The sequence below is a fragment of the Phoca vitulina genome, unplaced genomic scaffold (genome assembly GCF_004348235.1).
Source record: "Phoca vitulina isolate PV1807 unplaced genomic scaffold, GSC_HSeal_1.0 scaffold14, whole genome shotgun sequence".
Classification (NCBI taxonomy): Eukaryota; Metazoa; Chordata; class Mammalia; order Carnivora; family Phocidae; genus Phoca; species Phoca vitulina.
In genome coordinates this window covers 39,434,494-39,455,301 of record NW_022589717.1, presented here as the reverse complement: position 1 = coordinate 39,455,301, position 20,808 = coordinate 39,434,494, and the positions used below count along the sequence as shown (strand labels likewise).

General features: G+C 41.2%; 1 protein-coding gene across 1 annotated transcript; it reads right to left on the bottom strand.

Annotated features, from left to right (window-relative positions):
• Positions 1-5,346: 5,346 nt before the first annotated feature.
• LOC116637361 (tripartite motif-containing protein 60-like) lies at positions 5,347-6,771 on the bottom strand. The gene has a single exon (XM_032412716.1). The coding sequence runs from the start codon at positions 6,769-6,771 to the stop codon at positions 5,347-5,349; it is 1,425 nt and encodes a 474-aa protein (XP_032268607.1).
• Between the last annotated feature and the right edge of the window lie 14,037 nt (positions 6,772-20,808).

Sequence of the window (20,808 nt, the reverse complement as noted above, 5' to 3'; positions counted from 1 at the left end):
CAAAAGCTGTTCTGTTGAATTAAAGCAGTTTTAAACTAAAATACAGTACCTGATTTGTAGTTTTTACATAATGGAATAAAAAGCCTACAGAATAAAATTATTTATATCTCCTCTGCCATTCTAGTAAAACAAATTACTAACCCCTAACTTTAAAAAAACTTTACAGTTATGAATGAAACCCTAATCATATTTAATAATCGGCAAGCCAGGCTCTTCCCAGCAGGACTGTGGGAAGCCCGCGGTGATGCCAGGCCTGCAGGACTGGGAGTAAAGCGCCTGGGTGGCTCAGTTGGTTAAGTGTCTGCCTTCCACTCGGGTCATGATCTCAGGGTCCTGGGATCAAGCCCCACATTGGGCTCTCTGCTCAGCGGGGAGTCTGCTTCTCCGTCTCTTTCTCCCTCTGTCCTCGCTCTCTTAAATAAATAAAATCTTTTTAAAAAAAGTTATTATTTTTTAAATACTATTTTGAATAATAGATCAATAAAGCTGAAAGGGACCAATAAAGGTGAAAATTAGAAACAATGGGAGAACATCAACAACCCAAAGCTGATTTTTTGAAAAGATAAAATCAAGTGGTAATAAATTAGTAACTGGCACAAATAGACCAGCTTAGTTTGGGATTTCAAATGCATGACCTTTCCATTATTCTACTGCCTTACTTTGGGTGATGGGGACAGTTTAGAAAGGGGACAATTGGGAACAAGCCTGATGATGTAGGGGAAACGGGCAAAAGATTATTATAGAGATGGTTTCATGGGGCACCATGTTGGTGGAAGAATATTAAGGACCCAGAAACTGGCAGAGACAGAGCAGGGCAGAGGTGCTGGAAGAACACTATTGATTTTTCAATCCAGAAATTCTTATGATTCTATGCTTTTGAATTGTGGCTGGTTTTCTCGGCTAAGGAAGCCACTGAGCTTGGCTTTAGAGAAGAGTGAAGGGGGAAAGGCTGAGCTGTGACTGGCTGCCGGGTTTGGAACTCCTCCGATTGCTCATTGCAATTACTGTTAATGGGCAAAGGCTTAATTGTATTTCAAAAGCCACCACTTGTGAGGTGTACCACTGAAATGCAAAGCAAGACAGTTTTGTTTTTTTGTCTTTTCTGCTTGGAATGAAACATCAATGTTTTATTCATAATGAAGTCACACACTAAACCTAGAATGTGACTACTACTTACCACTCCCACTGGTCCAAGCACCACTTTCTCTCTCCTGGATTATTCCAATAGCCTCCTAACTTGTCTTCTTGGTTCTAAACTTGCTCCCTACAGGCTATCCTCAACAGAGCAGCCAGAGTGATCCTTTTAAAACATAAATGTGCCGCTTTTCTGCTCAAAACACACCAATGACTTTCCATCTCATTTAGTGGCCATTAGAATCTTGTCCCAGACAACATACTATTCGGGCCCCTGCTGCTTCTTGATCTTATTTCCTATTATTCTCCCACTTATTTACTGTGCCCTAGCCACTCTGAATTCCTTGCTATTCCTACAGGCCAGTTACAATCTTTCCTTATGGCTTTGCACCTGCTATTCCTTCTGCTATCAAATAAAAGAATCTTTAAAATAAAATGCATCAACAGAAACAATGTGGTAAAGCATGACTTTTATCAATACTGTATACAGAGTTAGTCAGTTTCCCTTACCAGGAATTCACATCCAAGGATTGTCAGGTGGCATTCTAATGGGAAACTCAAGCTCCAAGTGCTACATCGCTTCTGTTATCTTAAGTCTTTTTTTTTTTAAGATTTTATTTATTTATTTGATGGAGAGAGAGACAGCGAGAGCAGGAACAGAAGCAGGGGGAGTGGGAGAGGGAGAAGCAGGCTTCCCGTGGAGCGGGGAGCCCGATGAGGGGCTCGATCCCAGGGTCCCGGGATCATGATCTAAGCCGAAGGCAGACGCTAACGACTGAGCCACCCAGGCGCCCCAGCATTTTACTTAAAAAAAAAAAAGATTTTAGGGGCGCCTGGGTGGCTCAGTTGGTTGGGCGACTGCCTTCAGCTCGGGTCATGATCCCGGAGTCCTGGGATCAAGTCCCATGTCGGGCTCCCAGCTCAGCGGAGAGCCTGCTTCTCCCCCTGACCCTCTCCCCTCTCATGCTGTTTCTCTCTCTCTCGCTCTCTAATAAGTAAATAAAATCTTTAAGAAAAAAAGCTTTTATTTATTTGAGAGAGAGAGAGATTACAAGCTGGGGGAGCAGCAGAGGGAGAAGGAGAAGCAGACTCCCCTCTGAGCAGAGAGCCCAACGAGGGGCTCAATCCCAGGACCCTGGGATTATGACCTGAGCCGAAGGCAGACAATTAACTGAGTGAGCCACCCAGGCGCCCTCTAGAACACATCTGAAATAGTCATTTACTTAGCAGGCAGACTCTGTACATTCATATAGCCTTGTTGGTAAACCGAGTGTTCCCAGCATTCTGTTTAGGTGTTCTGATCTTGCACCAAAGGTTCACTTGAAGCAAACACAATTCCATAAAGGCAGGATTCATCTAACATTATACTTACTGTGAGGTCACCAGTGTCCTTAAAATCGATGGCCAGACAGTTTTGGAGTTCCAGGCTCATTTTTTATCAGGTACAGGCTACAGGGTTCCCTAGCATTATTGTCCTATCCATGCAAGAGTGTGAATAACTCAAATTTCTCAGTCAATTCACATTATGTCCAATACCACTAATTTCATCAAAGTCACCTCATTTTTTACAACCATTATAATCCATTAGTTTAATTATAGCCTCAGACTTTATGATAGAGATTAAGATAACTGAAGCAATGTTGTAGCACTTGCAGCTTGAGTTTCCCATTAGAATGCCACCTGACCATCCTTGGATGTGAATTCCTGGTAAGGGAAACTAACTCTGTATACAGTATTGATTAAAAGTCATGCTTTAGCACATTGTTTCTGTTGATGCATTTTATTTTATTTTAAAGATTTCATTTATTTATTTGACGGAGAGAGAGAGAGCCAGAGAGCACAAGCAGGGGGAATGGCAGAGGGAGGGGGAGAAAACAGGCTCCCACTGAGCAGGGAGCCTGATGTGGGGCTCAATCCCAGGACCCTGGGGTCATGACCTGAGCTGAAGGCAGATGCTTAACCAACTGAGCCACCCAGGCACCCTCTGTTGATATATTTTAAAACACATTTCAGACATCATAACAGTATATTTTGCAACAAAAAAAATGCTAAAAATAAGACATGAACAGACACTTCTCCAAAGAAGACATACTTAACAGACACATGAAAAAATGTTCATCATTAGCCATCAGGGAAATTCAAATCAAAACCACATTGAGATACCACCTTACACCAGTTAGAATGGCAAAAATTAACAAGAAACAACAAATGTTGGAGAGGTTGTGGAGAAAGGGAACCCTCTTACACTGTTGGTGGGAATGCAAGTTGGTACAGCCACTTTGGAAAATAGTTTGGAGGTTCCTCAAAAAATAATAGAGCTATTAATAGAGCTACCCTATGACCCAGCAATTGCACTACTGGGTATTTACCCCAAAGACACAGATGTAGTGAAAAGGGGCACATGCACCCCAATGTTCATAGCAGCAATGTCCACAACAGCCAAACTGTGGAAAGAGCAGAGATGCCCTTCAACAGATGAATGGATAAAGAAGATGTGGTCCACATATCCAATGGAATATTACTTAGCCATCAGAAAGGATGATTACCCAACTTTTACATCAACATGGATGGGACTGGAGGAGATTATGCTAAGTGAAATAAGTCAAGCAGAGAAAGTCAATTATCAAATGGTTTCACTTAGTGGTGGAACATAAGGAATAGCATAGAGGACATTAGGAGAAGGAAGGGAAAAATGAAGGGTGGGAATCAGAGGGGGAAGACGAACCATGAGACACTATGGACTCCAAGAAACAAACTGAGGGTTATAGAGGGGAGGGGGCTGGGGGGATAGGTTGGTCCAGCGATGGGTATTGAGGAGGGCACATATTGCATGGGGCAGTGGGTGTTATATGCAAACAATGAATCATGGAACACTACATCAAAAACTAATGATGTACTGTATGGTGACAAACATAATAAAAATATGCTAAAAATATATAATAGTAAATTATTTCAAAACCAGAAACTGAGAAACTTTTAAATATCAGGATAGACTAAAGATACTTTCAGATTTGAAAGTCTCGAAAAGGGGTGCCTGGCTGTCTCAGTCAGTGGAGCATGGAACTCGATCTTGAGGTTGTGAGTTTAAGCCGTATGTTGGATATGGAGATCACTTAAAAATAAAATCTTTTTTCAAAAATATTTTATTTATTTATTTGACAGAGAGACAGCACAAGCAGGGGGAATGGCAGGCAGGGGAAGAGGTTGCTGCCTGTGTTCTCTTCTAGGATTTTGATGGAGTCCTGTCTCACATTTAGGTGTTTCATCCATTTTGAGTCTATTTTTGTGTGTAAGGAAATGGTCCAGTTTCATTCTTCTGCATGTGGCTGTCCAATTTTCCCAACACCATTTGTTGAAGAGACTGTTTTTCCATTGGCCATTCTTTCCTGCTTTGTCCAAGATTAGTTGACCATAGAGTGGAGGGTCCATTTCTGGGCTCTCTATTCTGTTCCACTGATCTCTGTCTTTGTGCCAGTACCATACTGTCTGGATTACAGCTTTGTAATAGAGCTTGAAGTCCGGAATTGTGATGCCACCAGCTTTGTTTTTCCTTTTCAACATTCCTCTGGCTATTTGGGGTATTTTCTGGTTCCATACAAATTTTAGGATTATTTGTTCCAGCTCTGTGAAAAAAGTTGACGGTATTTTGATAGGGATTGCATTGAATGTGTACATTGCCCTAGGTAGCATAGACATTTTAACAATATTTGTTCTTCCAATCCATGATCATGGAACATTTTTCCATTTCTTTGTGTCTTCCTCAATTTCTTTCATGAGTGTGCTATAGTTTTCTGAGTACAGATCCTTTGTCTCTGGTTAGGTTTATTCCTAAGTATCTTATGGTTTTGGGTGCAAGTGTAAATGGGATCAACCCTTAATTTTTCTTTCTTCTGTCTCATTATAACCACATTTTTAAAAAAAAATAAACTCTACCCCCTCAATGTGGGGCTCAAACTCACAACCTGAGATCAAGAGTTGCATGCAGTACTGGCTGAGCCAGCCAACTACCCTATAACCACATTTTATAGAAACTGCTGAAACGAAGATAAAATCATCCTGGTTGTTTAAAGGAAAAACTAAAACTAAAACAAAACAAAAACAAAAAGCTAACAACAAAAACCACAACAGAACTGTTGAGACTAGATTCACTGGCTTAGTTTTGTCCACTACCTGACCTGAAACAACCAAAAAAATTAAGAGTTTTACAATAATTCATTGTTCAGAATCTGTTACTGTACAGATTTTAAGAGGTTTTGAGTCAGTTCCAGTATAGAAATAAGGCCAAAGTGTTTCTGTAAAGTAATAGTTAAAAATATAGAGAAGGGATCTATCACTCAAATTGTAAAAGGAAACCTCACACAATTCACAGTCTAAAAAAATGCCAATCTTTCTAGGTATTACTTTTGGCAGAAGATTAGTTTTTTTAGGACCCAATGCAATATAATTACTCTGACTACATCGTCCAACACCCCATAATGCATCCTGCGCTAAAACTGGTTGATTCTGATTCTTTCTCCTTCTGGGAAGAGAGTCTTTACAGACACCCACGATCCATTCAGGCTTGTCTTTTACTTCCACCTCCCAATACTGCCTGCCAGAATTATAACCCATAGAACCCAGAACAGCTGGGCAGAGATAAAACCTCCTTGGGTTATGAGGTAAGTTATGCCTTTTATTTCCATATTGCACAGTTTTTCTATCTTCTGAGACAATAAGCTTACGATGTGCTGTTTCAGGATCTAGAATTATATGCACTTGAAATCTGTTGATAATTTTATTTAGGCCAGAATATTGTGGAGCAAGATGGTAACCATATTCTTTTAACTGGAATGAAAAAGGTTCAGGGGACTTTAAGGTTTTATATCTATGGTAGATACTTTCAACATCTGTCAGTAATTCCAGCTCTGACTTCATATATTTGCCCTCTATCTCCTTTGATAGATGTTTTAATGTGGAAAGATGATTTGAAAATGTGGTTAGATTTTCATTTAGCTTTGTTAAAATATCCATTTCTTCATCTCGTAATTGCCGTAGAACAATCTCTTGCTCATTTTTGAGAAACAAGAAAATTTGCTCAAATTCAGACTTTATTTCTTCTCTCCTACATTGTATCTTCTTTTTCAGTTCCAATGATTTTCTGCTTTGCATAGTTATCACCTTTTCAACTTGTTCTACTCTCTCCTTCCATGGTTCAATGCAATTATGCAATCTTTTCCTGTGATAGGCAGCAGCCTTCTCTATGGGCCAAATATAGTGATCCCGGTGATCAGTGGAGAAACTACACTGTGGGCATAAAACTTCTAGGTCCTTCTGACAGAAAAAGGTCAAAATCTGATTATGTTTTTCACACATAAGCTTCTCTTCCTTCCTCTTCCTCTTGCTTCTTCTTATCTGTAGTAGCTTAGCAATTTCAATCAGATTGCCCAGCTGGGGATTGTTCACAAATTTCCTTTCTGGAGAGCAGTAATGGCAAAAGGGGCAGGGGAAAGTATCATTTAGATCCTTCCAGAACATACTGATGCAGGAGAGACAGAAGTTATGCCCACAGTTGATGGTCACTGGCTCTTTCAAGTAGTCCAGACAGATGGGACAGCTAGCCCCTGTTTGGAGGTCTGCCAGGGCTGTCACAAACTCCATTGAGCCGTGAACAAAGGTGGTGGGTAAGATAGTATGTCCTTTAGTAAAGCCTGGCTCTCTACCACACAAGACCCAGAGAACAGTGGATGATATCCTCCCAGACCTTGAAAACTGACCCGCTTTCAGTTTCACTAGATTGGCATGTTGATGAGAGCCTATACAAACCTGTTTATTTCTCTGCCCCTTAGCTCTAGAGTCTGTTGCCAAGAACACTGCACAGGCTGTAGTCTTTGCATACTAGAACATATCTGCTGGGCTGCTGTTCTTCCCACTCAATGATGTAGAGTCAGAAATGACGACTTTCCTGTTCAAGCAGGTAGCTGTAGGTCCAAGATTAGGAATCTTTCCTATGGGTGAGAAAAAACATGAAGTTAAAAATATGATACCACAGGTGGCGCCTGGGTGGCTCAGCTGGTGAAGCGTCTGCCTTCAGCTCAGGTCATGGTCCCAGGGTCCTGGGATCGAGCCCCGCATCGGGCTCCCTGCTCCTCGGGAGGCCTGCTTCTCCCTCTGCCTGCTGCTCCCCCTGCTTGTGCTCTCTCTCTCTGTGTCAAATAAATAAATAAAATCTTTAAAAAAAAAGAAAATGATACCACAATCACCAATGTATTAAAACTGTCACACAAGACTCATCAATAAATGCTAAAATCATTGTGTAGAAGTTCTTGAAAAAACAGGAATTCATAGTTATAAAGATTCACTCATCTCACACATTTCAACAACAACAAAACCTATAAGATATCCTCGCAAAAAAGTATTCCATCTCAAGCCAATCATAAGAAAGCAAGTAGTCTAACTTAAATTATGGGGCATTCTACAAGATAATCAATATGTGTTCTTCAAAATGTAAATGTCATGAAAAACAAACATAAAGTTTCAGAAATATGACAGACAAATATAATGTGCAATACCTGATTGAATTTGGGATCTTAAAATTAAAAGATAAACAACTAAAAGAACATTTCTGGGGCAAATGGGAGAATTTCAGTGATGGACTACATATCATATCAGTATTAAATTGTGTTTATCATATTAATTTATCATAGGTAAGAGGTAAAACATCCTTGTTCTTAGGCAATATATACTTTGGGGGGTGGGGACACCATATTGATGGCTGCAACTTTCAGAAGGTTCAATAATTTTAAGATGTGTGGCAAAAAGTTAAAAATTGGTGCATCTAAGCAAAAGGCTTATCTAAGTATATTGCGCATCCTTTCAATTTTTTCTATAGGTTTGAAATGTTTGAAATAAACAGGGAGAGGGGAGCCTGGGTGGCTCAGCTGGTTAAGCGTCTGCCTTTGATCTCAGGGTCCTGAGACAGAGCCCCACGTCGGGCTCCCTTCCTCTGCTATTCCCCTGCTTGTACTCTCTTGCTTGTGCTATCAAATAAATAAAATAAAATCTTAAAAAAAAAAAAAAGTGAGGGAGAAAATTTCCCGGCCTGTTTTTAAGACACCCAGCACACCCAATTTTAAGCAAATCAAATTCCTCCAAGTTTGTGAGCCATTTTACCATCAGTACAGTATTCTTCCTTTCTTGCCATACTAAGACACTTTCTCCACTTTTGTGCTTCCTCTCCCCTCCCTCATAATCTAAAGACAGTGAGAACAGAAATATAAGCATGGTTTTGACATCTGAAATTGGTTTTGTCCTGGTGACCTAGCAAGTTCTTTCACTACAGACTTACTCTTCCTACAAGCAGAATAGGAAAAATGTAATAATTCTAGAAAGCCTCCATTTTTAAATTATTCCCAAATTCAAGGACTGACTCAGTGTCTTGGGCCTGCAGAAGCAACAGCTATCACAGCAACATGCTATGGAAGGCAGTGTTTCACAATGTAAGGACTAAAGGTAAAAGTCTATTAGGTTTGGGGCACCTGGGTGGCCCAGTCGGTTAAGCGTCTGCCTTCACCCTGCTCAGCAGGGAGCCTGCATCTCCCTCTGCCTGCCTCTCTCCCTCCCTTTGTCTTTCTTGCTCGCTCTCTTTCTGACAAATAAATAAATAAAATCTTAAAAAAAAAAAAAAAAAAAGAAGTCTATTAGGTTTGAATCCTGGTTCAGCTACTTAGTGTATACTTCTGGAAAACCCATGTGACTTTTTTGAATCTCCTTTCTTTGACCTATAAAATGGGGATTATAACCCTTTTTATTTATTGATTTATTTAATTTTTAAAAAAGATTTTATTTATTTATTTAGACAGAGAGAGAGAGAGCACAAGCAGGGGGCAGTGGCAGGCAGAGGGAGAGGGAGAAGCAGGTTCTCCGCCGAGCAGGGAGCCCAATGCAGGCCTCTATCCCAGGACTCTGGGATTATGACCTGAGCCAAAGGCAGATGCTTAACTGACTGAGCCACCCAGGCACCCCATAACCCCTTTTTAAATAAGGAGATCACATAAATGGCAGCCAACATGTCCACTGTTCTTGGCCAATAAGTGATTTTATTAAATATTTTATTTCTTAAGTTATCTCCACACCCAATGTGGGGCTCGAACCTACAACCTTGAGATTGGAAGTTACACGCTCCACCGACTGAGCCAGCCAGATGCCGCAGCTTTCTATTTTACATGTGTTTGAATCTGGATCCAAATATGGCCCACATATTACATTTACTTATTAGCACCCTTAAATACCTTTCAATCTAGAATAGTGTCTTCTGCCTCTACCTTTGTCCTGGTGGGCTATCCTAAGTTCTACATTTTACCTACTGCTTCTTGATATATAATTTAACTTATCCCTCATACCTTCACTTTTTAAACTTATTAAATCTTTCCTCTCATTTAAACCTGTCAGTAACTCACCAAAAGTCAAGACAAAGTACTCCCCTTAGCTTACCATTCAGAGCCCTTCATACCTCAGTATCTTCATCTTCATCTGGCTATGGTCCCCTAAAGTAGTTGGTCTTTATTTTTTTAAAACAGAGATGTTGGGGCGCCTGGGTGTCTCAGTCATTAAGCGTCTGCCTTCAGCTCAGGTCATGATCTCAGGGTCCTGGGATCGAGCCCCGCATCGGGCTCCCTGCTCAGCCAAGAGCTTGCTTCTCCCTCTCCCACTCCCCCTGCTTGTGTTCCCTTTCTTGCTGTCTCTCTCTGTCAAATAAATACAATCTTAAAAAATTAAAAAAAAATAAAACAAAGATGTTATGTTCTCCTTCCTGCACAAACCACTCACTGCTTACATTACCTTTTCCTCCCTTCTTTCCATGGGACTCAGTTATGCTTCTTTGGGAGAGTCTGACCAAGACAAATTTTCTCTAGGATGGTTTACTATGTGTCAGGCACTAAGCTAAGGGTCTTTCATGTAGTCGCTGATTCAATTAAACTCTCCAAACAACCCTATAAATTAGGAGCTATTATCCTCAATTAGAGCTGTAAAAAATGAATCTACAATAATTTGAGTACGCTCATACAACACTGCATTAATTGGCATGATACTCAATCACCAAACTGTACTGTCCCTTCTTTGTTCTCCCACAGCATCCTATGCATCCCTCTACATTTATTTCAAAGCAACTTATATTTTTCTTTCTTTTTTTTTTAAAAGATTTTACTTATTTGACAGAGAGAGAGAGAGAGAGATCACAAGTAGGCAGACAGGCAGACAGAGGGAGAGGGAGAAGCAGGCTTCCTGCTGAGCACGGAGCCCCATGCAGGGCTCCATCCCAGGACCCTGGGATCATGACCTGAGCCGAAGGCAGACGCTTAACCGACTGAGCCACCAGGCGCCCCAAATTTTCATATTTGATATATTCACAGCTCTTCACATTTGATAACATATTCCAAACATTTTTAGGAGGAAAGACAGGGATTTATTGATTCTAGCACTGTAACAGCAAAAACATAACACAAATTGAGAGGCAGCAATACCTAATAGAACTGGGTCTTCATCCAACTCTGCCACTTAACTAGCTATATACCCTTGTTCAAATTAATTTCTCTGAGCTTCAGCTTTCTTTTCACAAAGTGAGAAATAATACTCTCTCACATTGTAATTACTAAACAAGAAAATAAAATTAAGGCACACGTCACAGTGCCTACCATTTAACACAGGTACAATAAAAAGTATTAGAAGATATCTCATAAAATCTCAAAGGCTCTTAGAAATCTAGCTGAAATCACATACTACATTACACATACAGGCACACCTCATGTTATCGTGCTTCACCTGATTGTACTTTTCAGATACTGAGTTTGTTTTTTTTTGTTTTGTGTAACAAACTGTAGGTTCAAGACTTCAGTGAAGGAAGTAACTGCAGTTCTGGTGGAAATAGCAAGAGAACTAGAGTTAGCAGTGAAGCCTGAAGATGGGACTGAATTGTTGCAATCTCATGATCAAACTTGAATCGATGCCGAATTAGTTGCTGCTTAGGGACAAGAAGAAAAAAGTGGTTTCTTGAGATGGAATCTACTCCTGGTAAAGATGCTCTGAAGATTGTTGAAATGGCAACAAAGATTTAGAATATGCCATAAACTCAGTTGACAAAGCAGCAGCAAGGTTTGAGGACAGACTCCCAATTTTGAAAGAATTTCTACTGTGGCTAAAATGCTATCAAACAGCATCACATGCAACAGAGAAATCATACATGAAAGGAAGAGTCAATCAAAGTGGCAATCTCTGTTGTCTCATTTTAAGAAATTGCCACGGCCACCCCAACCTTCAGCTACCACCACCCTGATCAGTCAGCAGCCATCAAATAGAAGCAAGATCTCCACCAGCAAAAAGATTACAACACACCGAAAGCTCAAATAATGGTTAGCATTTTTAGCAATAAATTATTTTTTTAATTAAAGTATGTACATTGATTTTTTTAGACATAAGGCTATTGCACACTTTAAATAGACTAAAGTATAGGGTAAACATAACTTTTATATGCACTGGGAAACAAAATTCGTTTGACTTACTTTATGACAGTGGTCTGGAACTGATCCCACAGTTCTCTGAGCTGTGTGTGTGTGTGTGTGTGTAGGCACTTACATATAAAAAGTACTGGGGCGCCTGGGTGGCTCAGTCGTTAAGCGTCTGCCTTCGGCTCGGGTCGTGATCCCGGGGTCCTGGGATTGAGTCCCGCGTCGGGTTCCCTGCTCGGTGGGAGGCCTGTTTCTCCTTCTCCCACTCCCCGTGCTTGTGTTCCTGCTCTCGCTCTCTCTCTGTCAAATAAATAAATAAAATCTTTGAAAAAAAAAAAAAAAGTACTGATATTAAGTCTCAAAGTTGCTATGTCTCATATAGTTGCTAAGTCCTTCATGACTGGTAAAGGCATTAACTTTCACCAGGCTCCCTATAATAATGTGATGTAGGAAATTTTCTTACACAAATTTTGGAGGCACAGGAGAGGAGTTTCAAAATTTTAAAATACACCTTCAATTGTATGTTAAAATACATTCAACTTGTAATGAATTCCAGTAACACAGAACTACATAAAATAAAAGCATAGTCTCTACTCTTTTTACTTGCCCACACTATGTTATTATAGCTAATGACTAAGGCTTCAGTGACTTCCAATTCCTGTTTAATACTTCCAAAATGGAGGGCGCCTGAGTGGCTCAGTCGGTTAAGTGTCTGCCTTCGGCTCAGGTCATGATCCCAGGGTCCTGGGATTGAGTCCCACATTGGGCTCCTTGCTCAGCGGGGAGCCTGCTTCTCCCTCTGCCTGCTGTTCCCCCTGCTTGTGCTCACTCTCTTGCTCTCTAGGTAATAAATAAATAAAATCTTAAAAAAAAAGTACTTTCAAAATGAGTACTTTAAGTTTTATTTATTTAAGTAATTTCTACACCCCACGTGGGGCTCAAATTCACAACCCCCAGATCAAGAATCTCAGGCTCCTCAGACTGAGCCAGCCAGGCACCCCCAAAACGGGTACTTCTGAGTATGCTAAACAAGATGTGGAGTGCGTAGGGTTCGGGGTGAGGCTGCATAGAATGGTCAGAGATTAGAAAACTGGGGCTGAAGGAAGTTTTAAGACTCTTGCCCAATGTAACAGTAAATTGCAAAGCATGATGGGAAAACAAAAACCAAGAAAAAAATACAAAACTTTTTAAAAAGTATGTGCATAAAAAGGACTCAGTCGAGTTCAAGGAACATAAAATAGGTACTCACTCCAGGCATCATTGTGCCCCACTTATTCCTGGTCCGTTTTCCCTACTTTTCAGAATAAAGCCATTAACAGACTATAAGGTTAACAGAACCAGTTTTGTAGGCACTGCTACCACCCCAGTTATCCACTTCTCTCTTCCCACTATTGTATGAGCCCCTTTTCTACTCCATAATGGTGCCTCCAACCAATTCCCTAACTGCAGCTATATTGATCTTTCCAAATACAAGTATAATCCTTTTATCTTCCACTTAAAACATTCCACTAGTCCTTGATTACTTTAAGGAAGTAGCTCTCAAACCTTAGATTGCATCATGATGACCCATACATACATCTTGGTAAAAGATTACTGGGCCAAATTCCCAGTTTCTGATTCAGTTGGTGTGTTGTATTTCTAAGTTCCCAGGTGATGTTGCTGGTCAACGGACCATAGTTTGTGAACCATTGCTTTAAGAAAAATAAAGCTTTAAAGACCCATCAAGATCTGGTCCTAGCTTGTTTGCCTAGCTCCCCATCGAATCATACATCATAGCTCTGATTTGATTTTACAATTGTTTTTGCAATTCCTTAGCTGGTATGCCGGACTCTTTCTGCCCGACTGTAAGCTTCTTGGTGGGAATGTGTCTCCCGCTTTATTCTTATCCTTGGGCATATAATGGGTGCTCAAACAGTATTAAATGAATAAACAGAACCTGTGGTAGATTCCTAGCTCTCAGTTTCAACCACTATCACCTTGAATGACTCTTAACATGCCTGAGCTAAACCAGCTCATCTGCAAAGTTGTAATGATAATTCCTGATTGTATAACCTTTGTGAGAGTTAAAAGATATTTCAACTGGCCAGGAGGTGTAGGCAATGTGGAGTAGTGGGTTCTCCAATGGTGGCTACCACTCCATTGTCTTCCCACCTATCCTCCCTCCTCTCTTCCACCAAACACAGACAGTAATTCTTTGGCGATAACCTAGCAATTCCGCAATTCTCGTTCAAACCAAAATCTTCTTGAAAATTTAATTAACGCAGGCCCACCACTCCCATTCTGTATTCCACAGGTCTGAGACTAAGAAGCTGTAGTTTTCACAAGATCCTCGCCACAAATGAGGAGACCCAGTCTTGGACAAGCTGCGACCCCGAGGTCTGGCGCCCAGTAGATGCTGAGGAAGCCCCTGCTCAGCTGAGCCTCACGACACCCCACTCGGCTTACCTGGAACCGATGACTCACTCAGCCCCTCTCGGGCCAGGAACGCTGTGTCCCCAGAGCCTGACTCAGGGTAGAACAGAGACCCCCAAGTCCCAGAAAGGCGGGTTCTCGCCAGAAGCGCACCCGTGGCCCTTGCGGCGATTGGCTGTCCCTCCGGAAGTGGGTAGGTAATCGCCTGCACATGCTCAGGGACCCTGAGTGGCCAAGCAGACGGGGAAGGGCTCCTGAGCATAGCTGAGGGTGTTTCCTTCAGTCATCAAGCCGTTGTTGTCATCAACTGATCTTTTCGCGGTGGCAACCTTTTACATAGTCTTACAATTTTTATTCCTATGCGCAATTTGAGGATCAAAGTAAGATTGCAGGTTGGTTTTAAAAAGAACACCTTCCTCCTCTCAGACACTAAGGGAAGGGAGAGTCCTGGGTCACTTTGGGGTCGTAGGTGAGGAGATAGTAAGCTTTGGAAATGAAAGAGAAACGGTCACCTTAATGGATCAATTTGCATCTCAGTGGGTTAGTGGGTGGGTCTGCCCCACCCTGTAGAACTATGCCCCACCTCAACTCTGGCTCACCCAAGGCTCCTCTATTTACGGTGAAATTTAAGGAATGAATTTGAGTTACTTGGACAAGTCTTTAAGTCTGAAGGAAGAGCCAGTGAGAAGGCTGGTAATTCTAAAGAACTTGGTAAATGAAGGATCATGTACCCTTGGCTGGCACCTCAAGGGGAAGTAGGAAGGGGTAATCCCTACGCGCAATGTGGGGCTTGAACTCCTGGCCCAGAGATGCTCTACTGACTGAACCACCCAGGCGCCCCTGCCGATGAAGCATTTTAAACCCCTAACATGACATAATAAAATTTGAATTTTAAAAGGATGATTGGCTACAATTCAGCGACTTAAGAGATCTGGGAAGTGGCGAGTCAACGGTGGGAAGTAAAATACAGGTGTGAATTAGAGATTCCTCACCAGATATTGTTAGTTGTGCTTCCTAAATCTTTTGAATTGCTGGTGGCAACAGCTTCCCCTCTTTTCCTTTGTTCTTTTACTGTGGGGTGAGTATATGGTTTTAATTTAAATACCGTGAGATACAAAATTTGTCATTTCCTATCACAGTTCATGACATAAAAAATTACTTATGACAGGAAACCCCATCAGTATGACACTGAAATCCTGAAAGGCTGGCCATGCTTTGTCGGGTACATCATAATCCAACCAGATGGGGTCAGCCTACCTGCTGTAGGCTAATTAAGGAGTTGACTGTTATGCATTGGATTCTTCTTCTGAACTCATTGCTTTTAAGAATTATTATCATTTAACATCCAACAACACTAGTTCAGAAGCAGTCTGGCCTTCACCTTAGTCCTCTTGTGTAACAACTGAAACTCTTCCTAGTTTATCAGTGATCTAGTTTCTCAGCCAAGGATTATTTTTCATGTTTGTTATTCTCTGAGATGCTTTGTAATCCTGGTCTCTGGCTGCTCTATCTTGTTTTAGCAAGTTGCTCTTCCTCTCCCTGCCCTTTATGCAAATAAGTAAAGGCCTGCAAGGGCACATGACAAAGTTTTAATATGTAGTATGAAACATATATATATATGTATGTGCATATGTATGGGTACACACATGTGTATTTATGTGCTTCTGCATGTAGAGAGGAAAAAGAGTGATGGTTAAGGTCTGGCTTTGGAACCAGGCTCCCAGGAATGGAAAACCAAGCACTGCTCTGTGAACCTTTGGCAGGTTATCTTTCTGTACCTGTTTTTCATCTAGTAAACAGAAAAAGGGGGTGGGGCAGTAACAATACGTAGAGAAGAAGATGGAGTCACTCATGTCAAGTAGGGGCCTGTGTCAAGCAATGACACAAACAGTTAGGGGTACTGCAGCTACCAGATATCACTGAGACCAGCAGTAGTTGATGACACCCCAGAACTGATAAGCAGAAGCAAAGGAGGTCTGCAGGGGCCCAAGACTAAATTCCTTCAAAGGGGAGGATTTGGGCAGCAAACTGTTACACTCTTCAGACATGACCCCTCTCTGTCTGACCACTGAAAAAAGGCAGCTGCCACCAAAGTCTCCGCCCGACTGATCTTGGAACAGAACTGAGATCCTTCGCTGCTTGAGTATCAGAAGCAGTTAAGTGCCCAGAGCTGACTGGGACCAGACCCAGGCCTTACCTCAACTGCGCGCCCACAGACTGACTTCCTGTGTGGTTTGTTAACTTCCTACCTTCTGTGTTATCTTGTTTGTTGTGTGACTTGTGTACAGCTTTGTGTGCCGTGTAAGGAGACAAGTTAATCACATGGTGAAATGTCATTGAGTTTGGAATCCTGAGCCTGCTTTATAATTATGTTAACCTTGCTTTATGACTGAATAAAGCAGACATTATGGACAGCCACAGCTCCCGTGTGCCCCTTCACAGCATGATCAGGCCACAGGACTACTTGGTGGAGTACTACGTGAGGTTTTATGAGCTAAAGCGCTAGTGTCTGACCTGGCGAATGTGGTGTTCAAACACACACACGCCAGCTATAAATTCATCTGAAAAGGCTTATTTCTGTTTCCCTGAGAGCAGAAATGAGACTTAGGGGCAGCAGGTATAAGTGGTCCATTTTGTTTTCTATCATTTGTAAAGCTTTTTTTTTCTTTGACTGAACTAAATGGCTTTATTGGGGAAAGCCTGGATTACAATGCACTTAAGAGTTGGCATTGGGGCCCTTCGTCTTGCCAAAGGTGGCCCCAACATTGACAAAGTGCCAGTCGTATTGCATCCGCCGCTTTGCTCGGCCTGTCTTCTTTTTCTCCTGCTTGGCCACCTTGGGAGTCTGCCCTCTTACCTTCCCAGCACGGGCCAGGGAACTGTGGACTTTACCTCCAAGTGTGGGACTGGCTACTTCCAGGGTGGTCAGAGCCTCCACTCCACACTGACCGAGGGTAGCCTCAGCCTCTAGGGACAGGCCTGCCAGGAGATCGATTTAATCTTCTGGAGTGATACCCTCCAGCGAGGCTACATGAGCCTTAATCTGGGCGACAATCTCCTGGCCAGTAACCTCCAGGGTGTGTCGCTCTTGGGCGCGGACAAAGAGCTGCACGTCCACATGACTGAACTGCGTCAGCCGCAGCCGCTATCTTGAAGATGGAGTTGAGAAAGAGCTGTATCATTTGTAAAGCTTAAAAAACAAAAACAAAACAAAACCCAAAACTAAACTAAAATCTATGGGCCTTTTTCCTTTTTAAAGAGAAAAAGCCAAGCCCCTTTGATACAATTTGTTTTAGAATAGTTTGAAATATTCTGCTTAAAGATAAAAGGAAGAATTTTATTTTATGCAGGTGCTCTTTTTCCCTTTAAAAAATAGTTAAAGCAAAGAGAGTGATTTCCAAGTTTCCTTAAAAGGAGAGAAGGGAAGTTGAGAAGGAATTAATCCAAACTGTTGAATTAAGTATGAATCACACATACAGACCCACAGGCTACGGAAGCTGAAGTAATCACTACAGAGGAGGCAAAAATCTACACACCAGAAAATTTGCTCCAGTTTTCAGCTGCAGGTCAGAAAACTATTTTGTATTCCATATGTTATTACAAAATATGTGGCTTTGATCATTTAAAACTCCTCTTATATCCTAATACTTAAGAGCACATTTTGGAAGACACTTGGATTTGTATTCCAACTGTATCAGTTTACTAGCTGTGTGATTTTAGTTTACTCTCATTTTCTAAGTTTCAGTTTCCTCATCTAAAAATGGGTGGGCGCCTGTGTGGCTCAGTTGGTTAAGTGTCTCCCTTCGGCTCAGATCTCCCCTGCTTGTGCTTTCTCTCTCTGTCAAATAAACAGATAGATAGATGATAGATAGATAGATAAAAATGGGCAAAATAATGCTTAATCCAATAGGTTTATACGGAAACTACTTTGCAAAAGGCTGAGCCCCTTCTTTTCTCCCTCCCTCCTTCCACTCCCTTCCTTTTTAGCAAGTGCACTTTTATTTTTAATTTTTTTTTTTAAAGATTTTATTTATTTAATACAGAGAGAGACAGCGAGAGAGGGAACACAAACAGGGGGAGTGGGAGAGGGAGAAGCAGGCTTCCTGCTGAGCAGGAGCCTGATGCGGGGCTCGATCCCAGGACCCTGAGATCATGACCTGAGCCGAAGGCAGATGCTTAACAACTGAGCCACCCAGGCGCCCCTATTTTTTAATTTTTTTAAGGATTTATTTATTTTTAGAGAGAGAAAACGTGCATCAGAGGGGTGGGGCAGAGGAAGAGGGACGGAGAGAGAAGCTTAAATAGATTCCTCACCAAGAGGGGAGCCTGATGGCAGGGCTCAATCCACAATCCTGAGATCACGACCTGAGCTGAAATCATCAAGAGTCTGATGCTTAACTGACTGAGCCACTGTGGTGCCCCTCAAGTGTACTTTTTAAATTAAACAGTAAACCTAAGTAATATATATATATTTTTCTTTAGAGAGAGGGGAGGCAAGTAGGGGGTAGGGAGAGAGGGAATCTTATGCAGGCTTCAGGCCCACTGCAGAGCTTGATCTCACGACCCTGAGATCATGACCTGAGCTGAAATCAAGAGTCGGACACTTAACCGACTGAGCCACCCAGGCGCCCCCCCCAAATAATAATTTTTAAAAAGAGGCTCAGACACACTAAAAACAGAACTCCAAAAATCACAACATGGACAATAACAATCATCCACAATCTCATTAGAGGGAAGGGTATTTTAACAGAAAACACCCTGCTTTTGTTTTCTTTTAATCATATTGCAAGTTTGGACCTCTTTTATTTTTCAAGACTAATATTATTAAAAGTTCTTACCAAATGCTAAAGAATTAGAAATATTTTTGTTTTGGTTTACTTGTTGTATTTGAACTTTCCATGATACTTATGCCTCAGTTTATACAAGTCATACTTAGTTAAGCATAACTATTTTGAGTTATGAAACACAAAAATTTTGTTATCACCTCACTGGAAGAAAAAATAGTATGGAAATTTACATATTAACCCATGCTCCTAGGCCATGTTACATTAAAAATAGAAAAATTGAGTAATGGATGGGCGCCTGGGTGGCTCAGTTGGTTAAGTGACTGCCTTCGGCTCAGGTCATGATCCTGGAGTCCCAGGATCGAGTCCCGCATTGGGCTCCCTGCACAGCAGGGAGTCTGCTTCTCCTTTTGACCCTCTGCCATCTCATGTGCGCCCGCTCTCTCTGTCTCTCTCTCAAATAAATAAATAAAATCTTTAAAAAAAAAAAGAAAAATTGAGAAATGGATACATCCCCAAATATTCTTTGCTTTTACCCATTACCAAGTTAAAAACTTTTGAGAATATTCTATAGCCACTTACTACATAGCAAGTAACACAAAACAGTTGATATAAGGTATTATGAGAACTTGCAAAAACTTAGTTTTGTAATACTACTAAACATGTGGTGAGGAGATGGCATAGGTAGTTCTTGTGGATTCTCAGTGTACAATCAAATAACAAACTTCCAGATGAGGTTGAAGATTTTTCTGCAGAGCAGTTGACAGGGACCAGAGCCTCAAATCAACCTCACCACCACTTACCAAGACTCCTTGGAATCCAATTATGATTTTATAGTAGGATGAGAGCTTAGATGTAAAAAGATGCCAAGGCCAGATCCAGTGTTCTTTCCATGAATATTCTGGCCGGGTGGAAGCCAAGAGCGGAAAATGGGATACAGATCTAAAGTTTACAGAGTGAGGTCATTTTGGGAAGTGAGAACAAAGGGAAGACACAAAGCCTGGAACTCAAGACTCCAATATGCTAAAATAAGGTTCTTCTTACTGAATTAGAATTACTCATTGTTTCCCTTTGCTTCAGGCTGTAACATGGCTCAGTTGATCCTGTCTTTATTTAAAAATGTGATATCTTGTTCATGCATTTTTGGGTGTTTTTATTTTTCTCAAAAATGGTATTGAACTATTATCTTGTTTAGTGAGGTTTTGAGCACACCCTTAAATTTGGTGTCCACATATTCTAGTCCTGGCCCTGGGAAGGAGTAAAAATAGTGCAGGAATGGACCAAAGACTGCACTGATTTCAGAGTTTGGAAGGAACTGAGCCAAGAGACAAGGATCAACACTTACAACTCTTATTTGGTCCACCACTCGCTGTCTGCTCCACTTCACTGACTCACCTCTTGGCCCCAAATTGGGGTGGCACCATTACTTCTGATCCCCTCAACCATCTTGATTAAACTATGTAAAATCTATTTTCCTTTGTGTTCTGAAAATGTTAGAAATTACAAAGAACTTTTAGTAGAAATTTTTATAGAAAAAAAATAAAACAAACTCCAAATCATAGGGAAAGTAAAGTTTAAAGTGTTTACAGTACACATATTTGACACTCCTCTGGTCTCCCCCTCCATTATCATCAGTGAATAAATTTGGCTCCATTGTCACGGATTTGTTCTGGTATGCCACTTTCAGCGTACATGTGACTAGTTGTTGAGTTTTTATAGATTTTGAGAGAATCTTTGCCCTTACTCTGAAAATCCTGAATTAAGTAAAAATCTGCAGTGGCAGGGTATAAACAAAGGATGTATAGTCTTAAATGTCTCAATTAAAAGGAACAAAAAATGAAAATAAAGACAAGTATCAGAAGTATTTTTACCATGCTGTGCTTAACACTTTGAACATTTCTTTCTTTTTTTTTTTTAAGATTTTATTTATTCATTTGAGACACAGAGATAGAGAGAAAGAGAGCATGAGCAGGGGGAGAGGCAGAGGCAGAGGGAGA

Coding starts and splice junctions, on each gene's coding strand:
- LOC116637361 (XM_032412716.1), bottom strand. CDS start 6,771: ATGGAGTTTGTGACAGCCCTGGCAGACCTCCAAACAGGGGCTAGCTGT.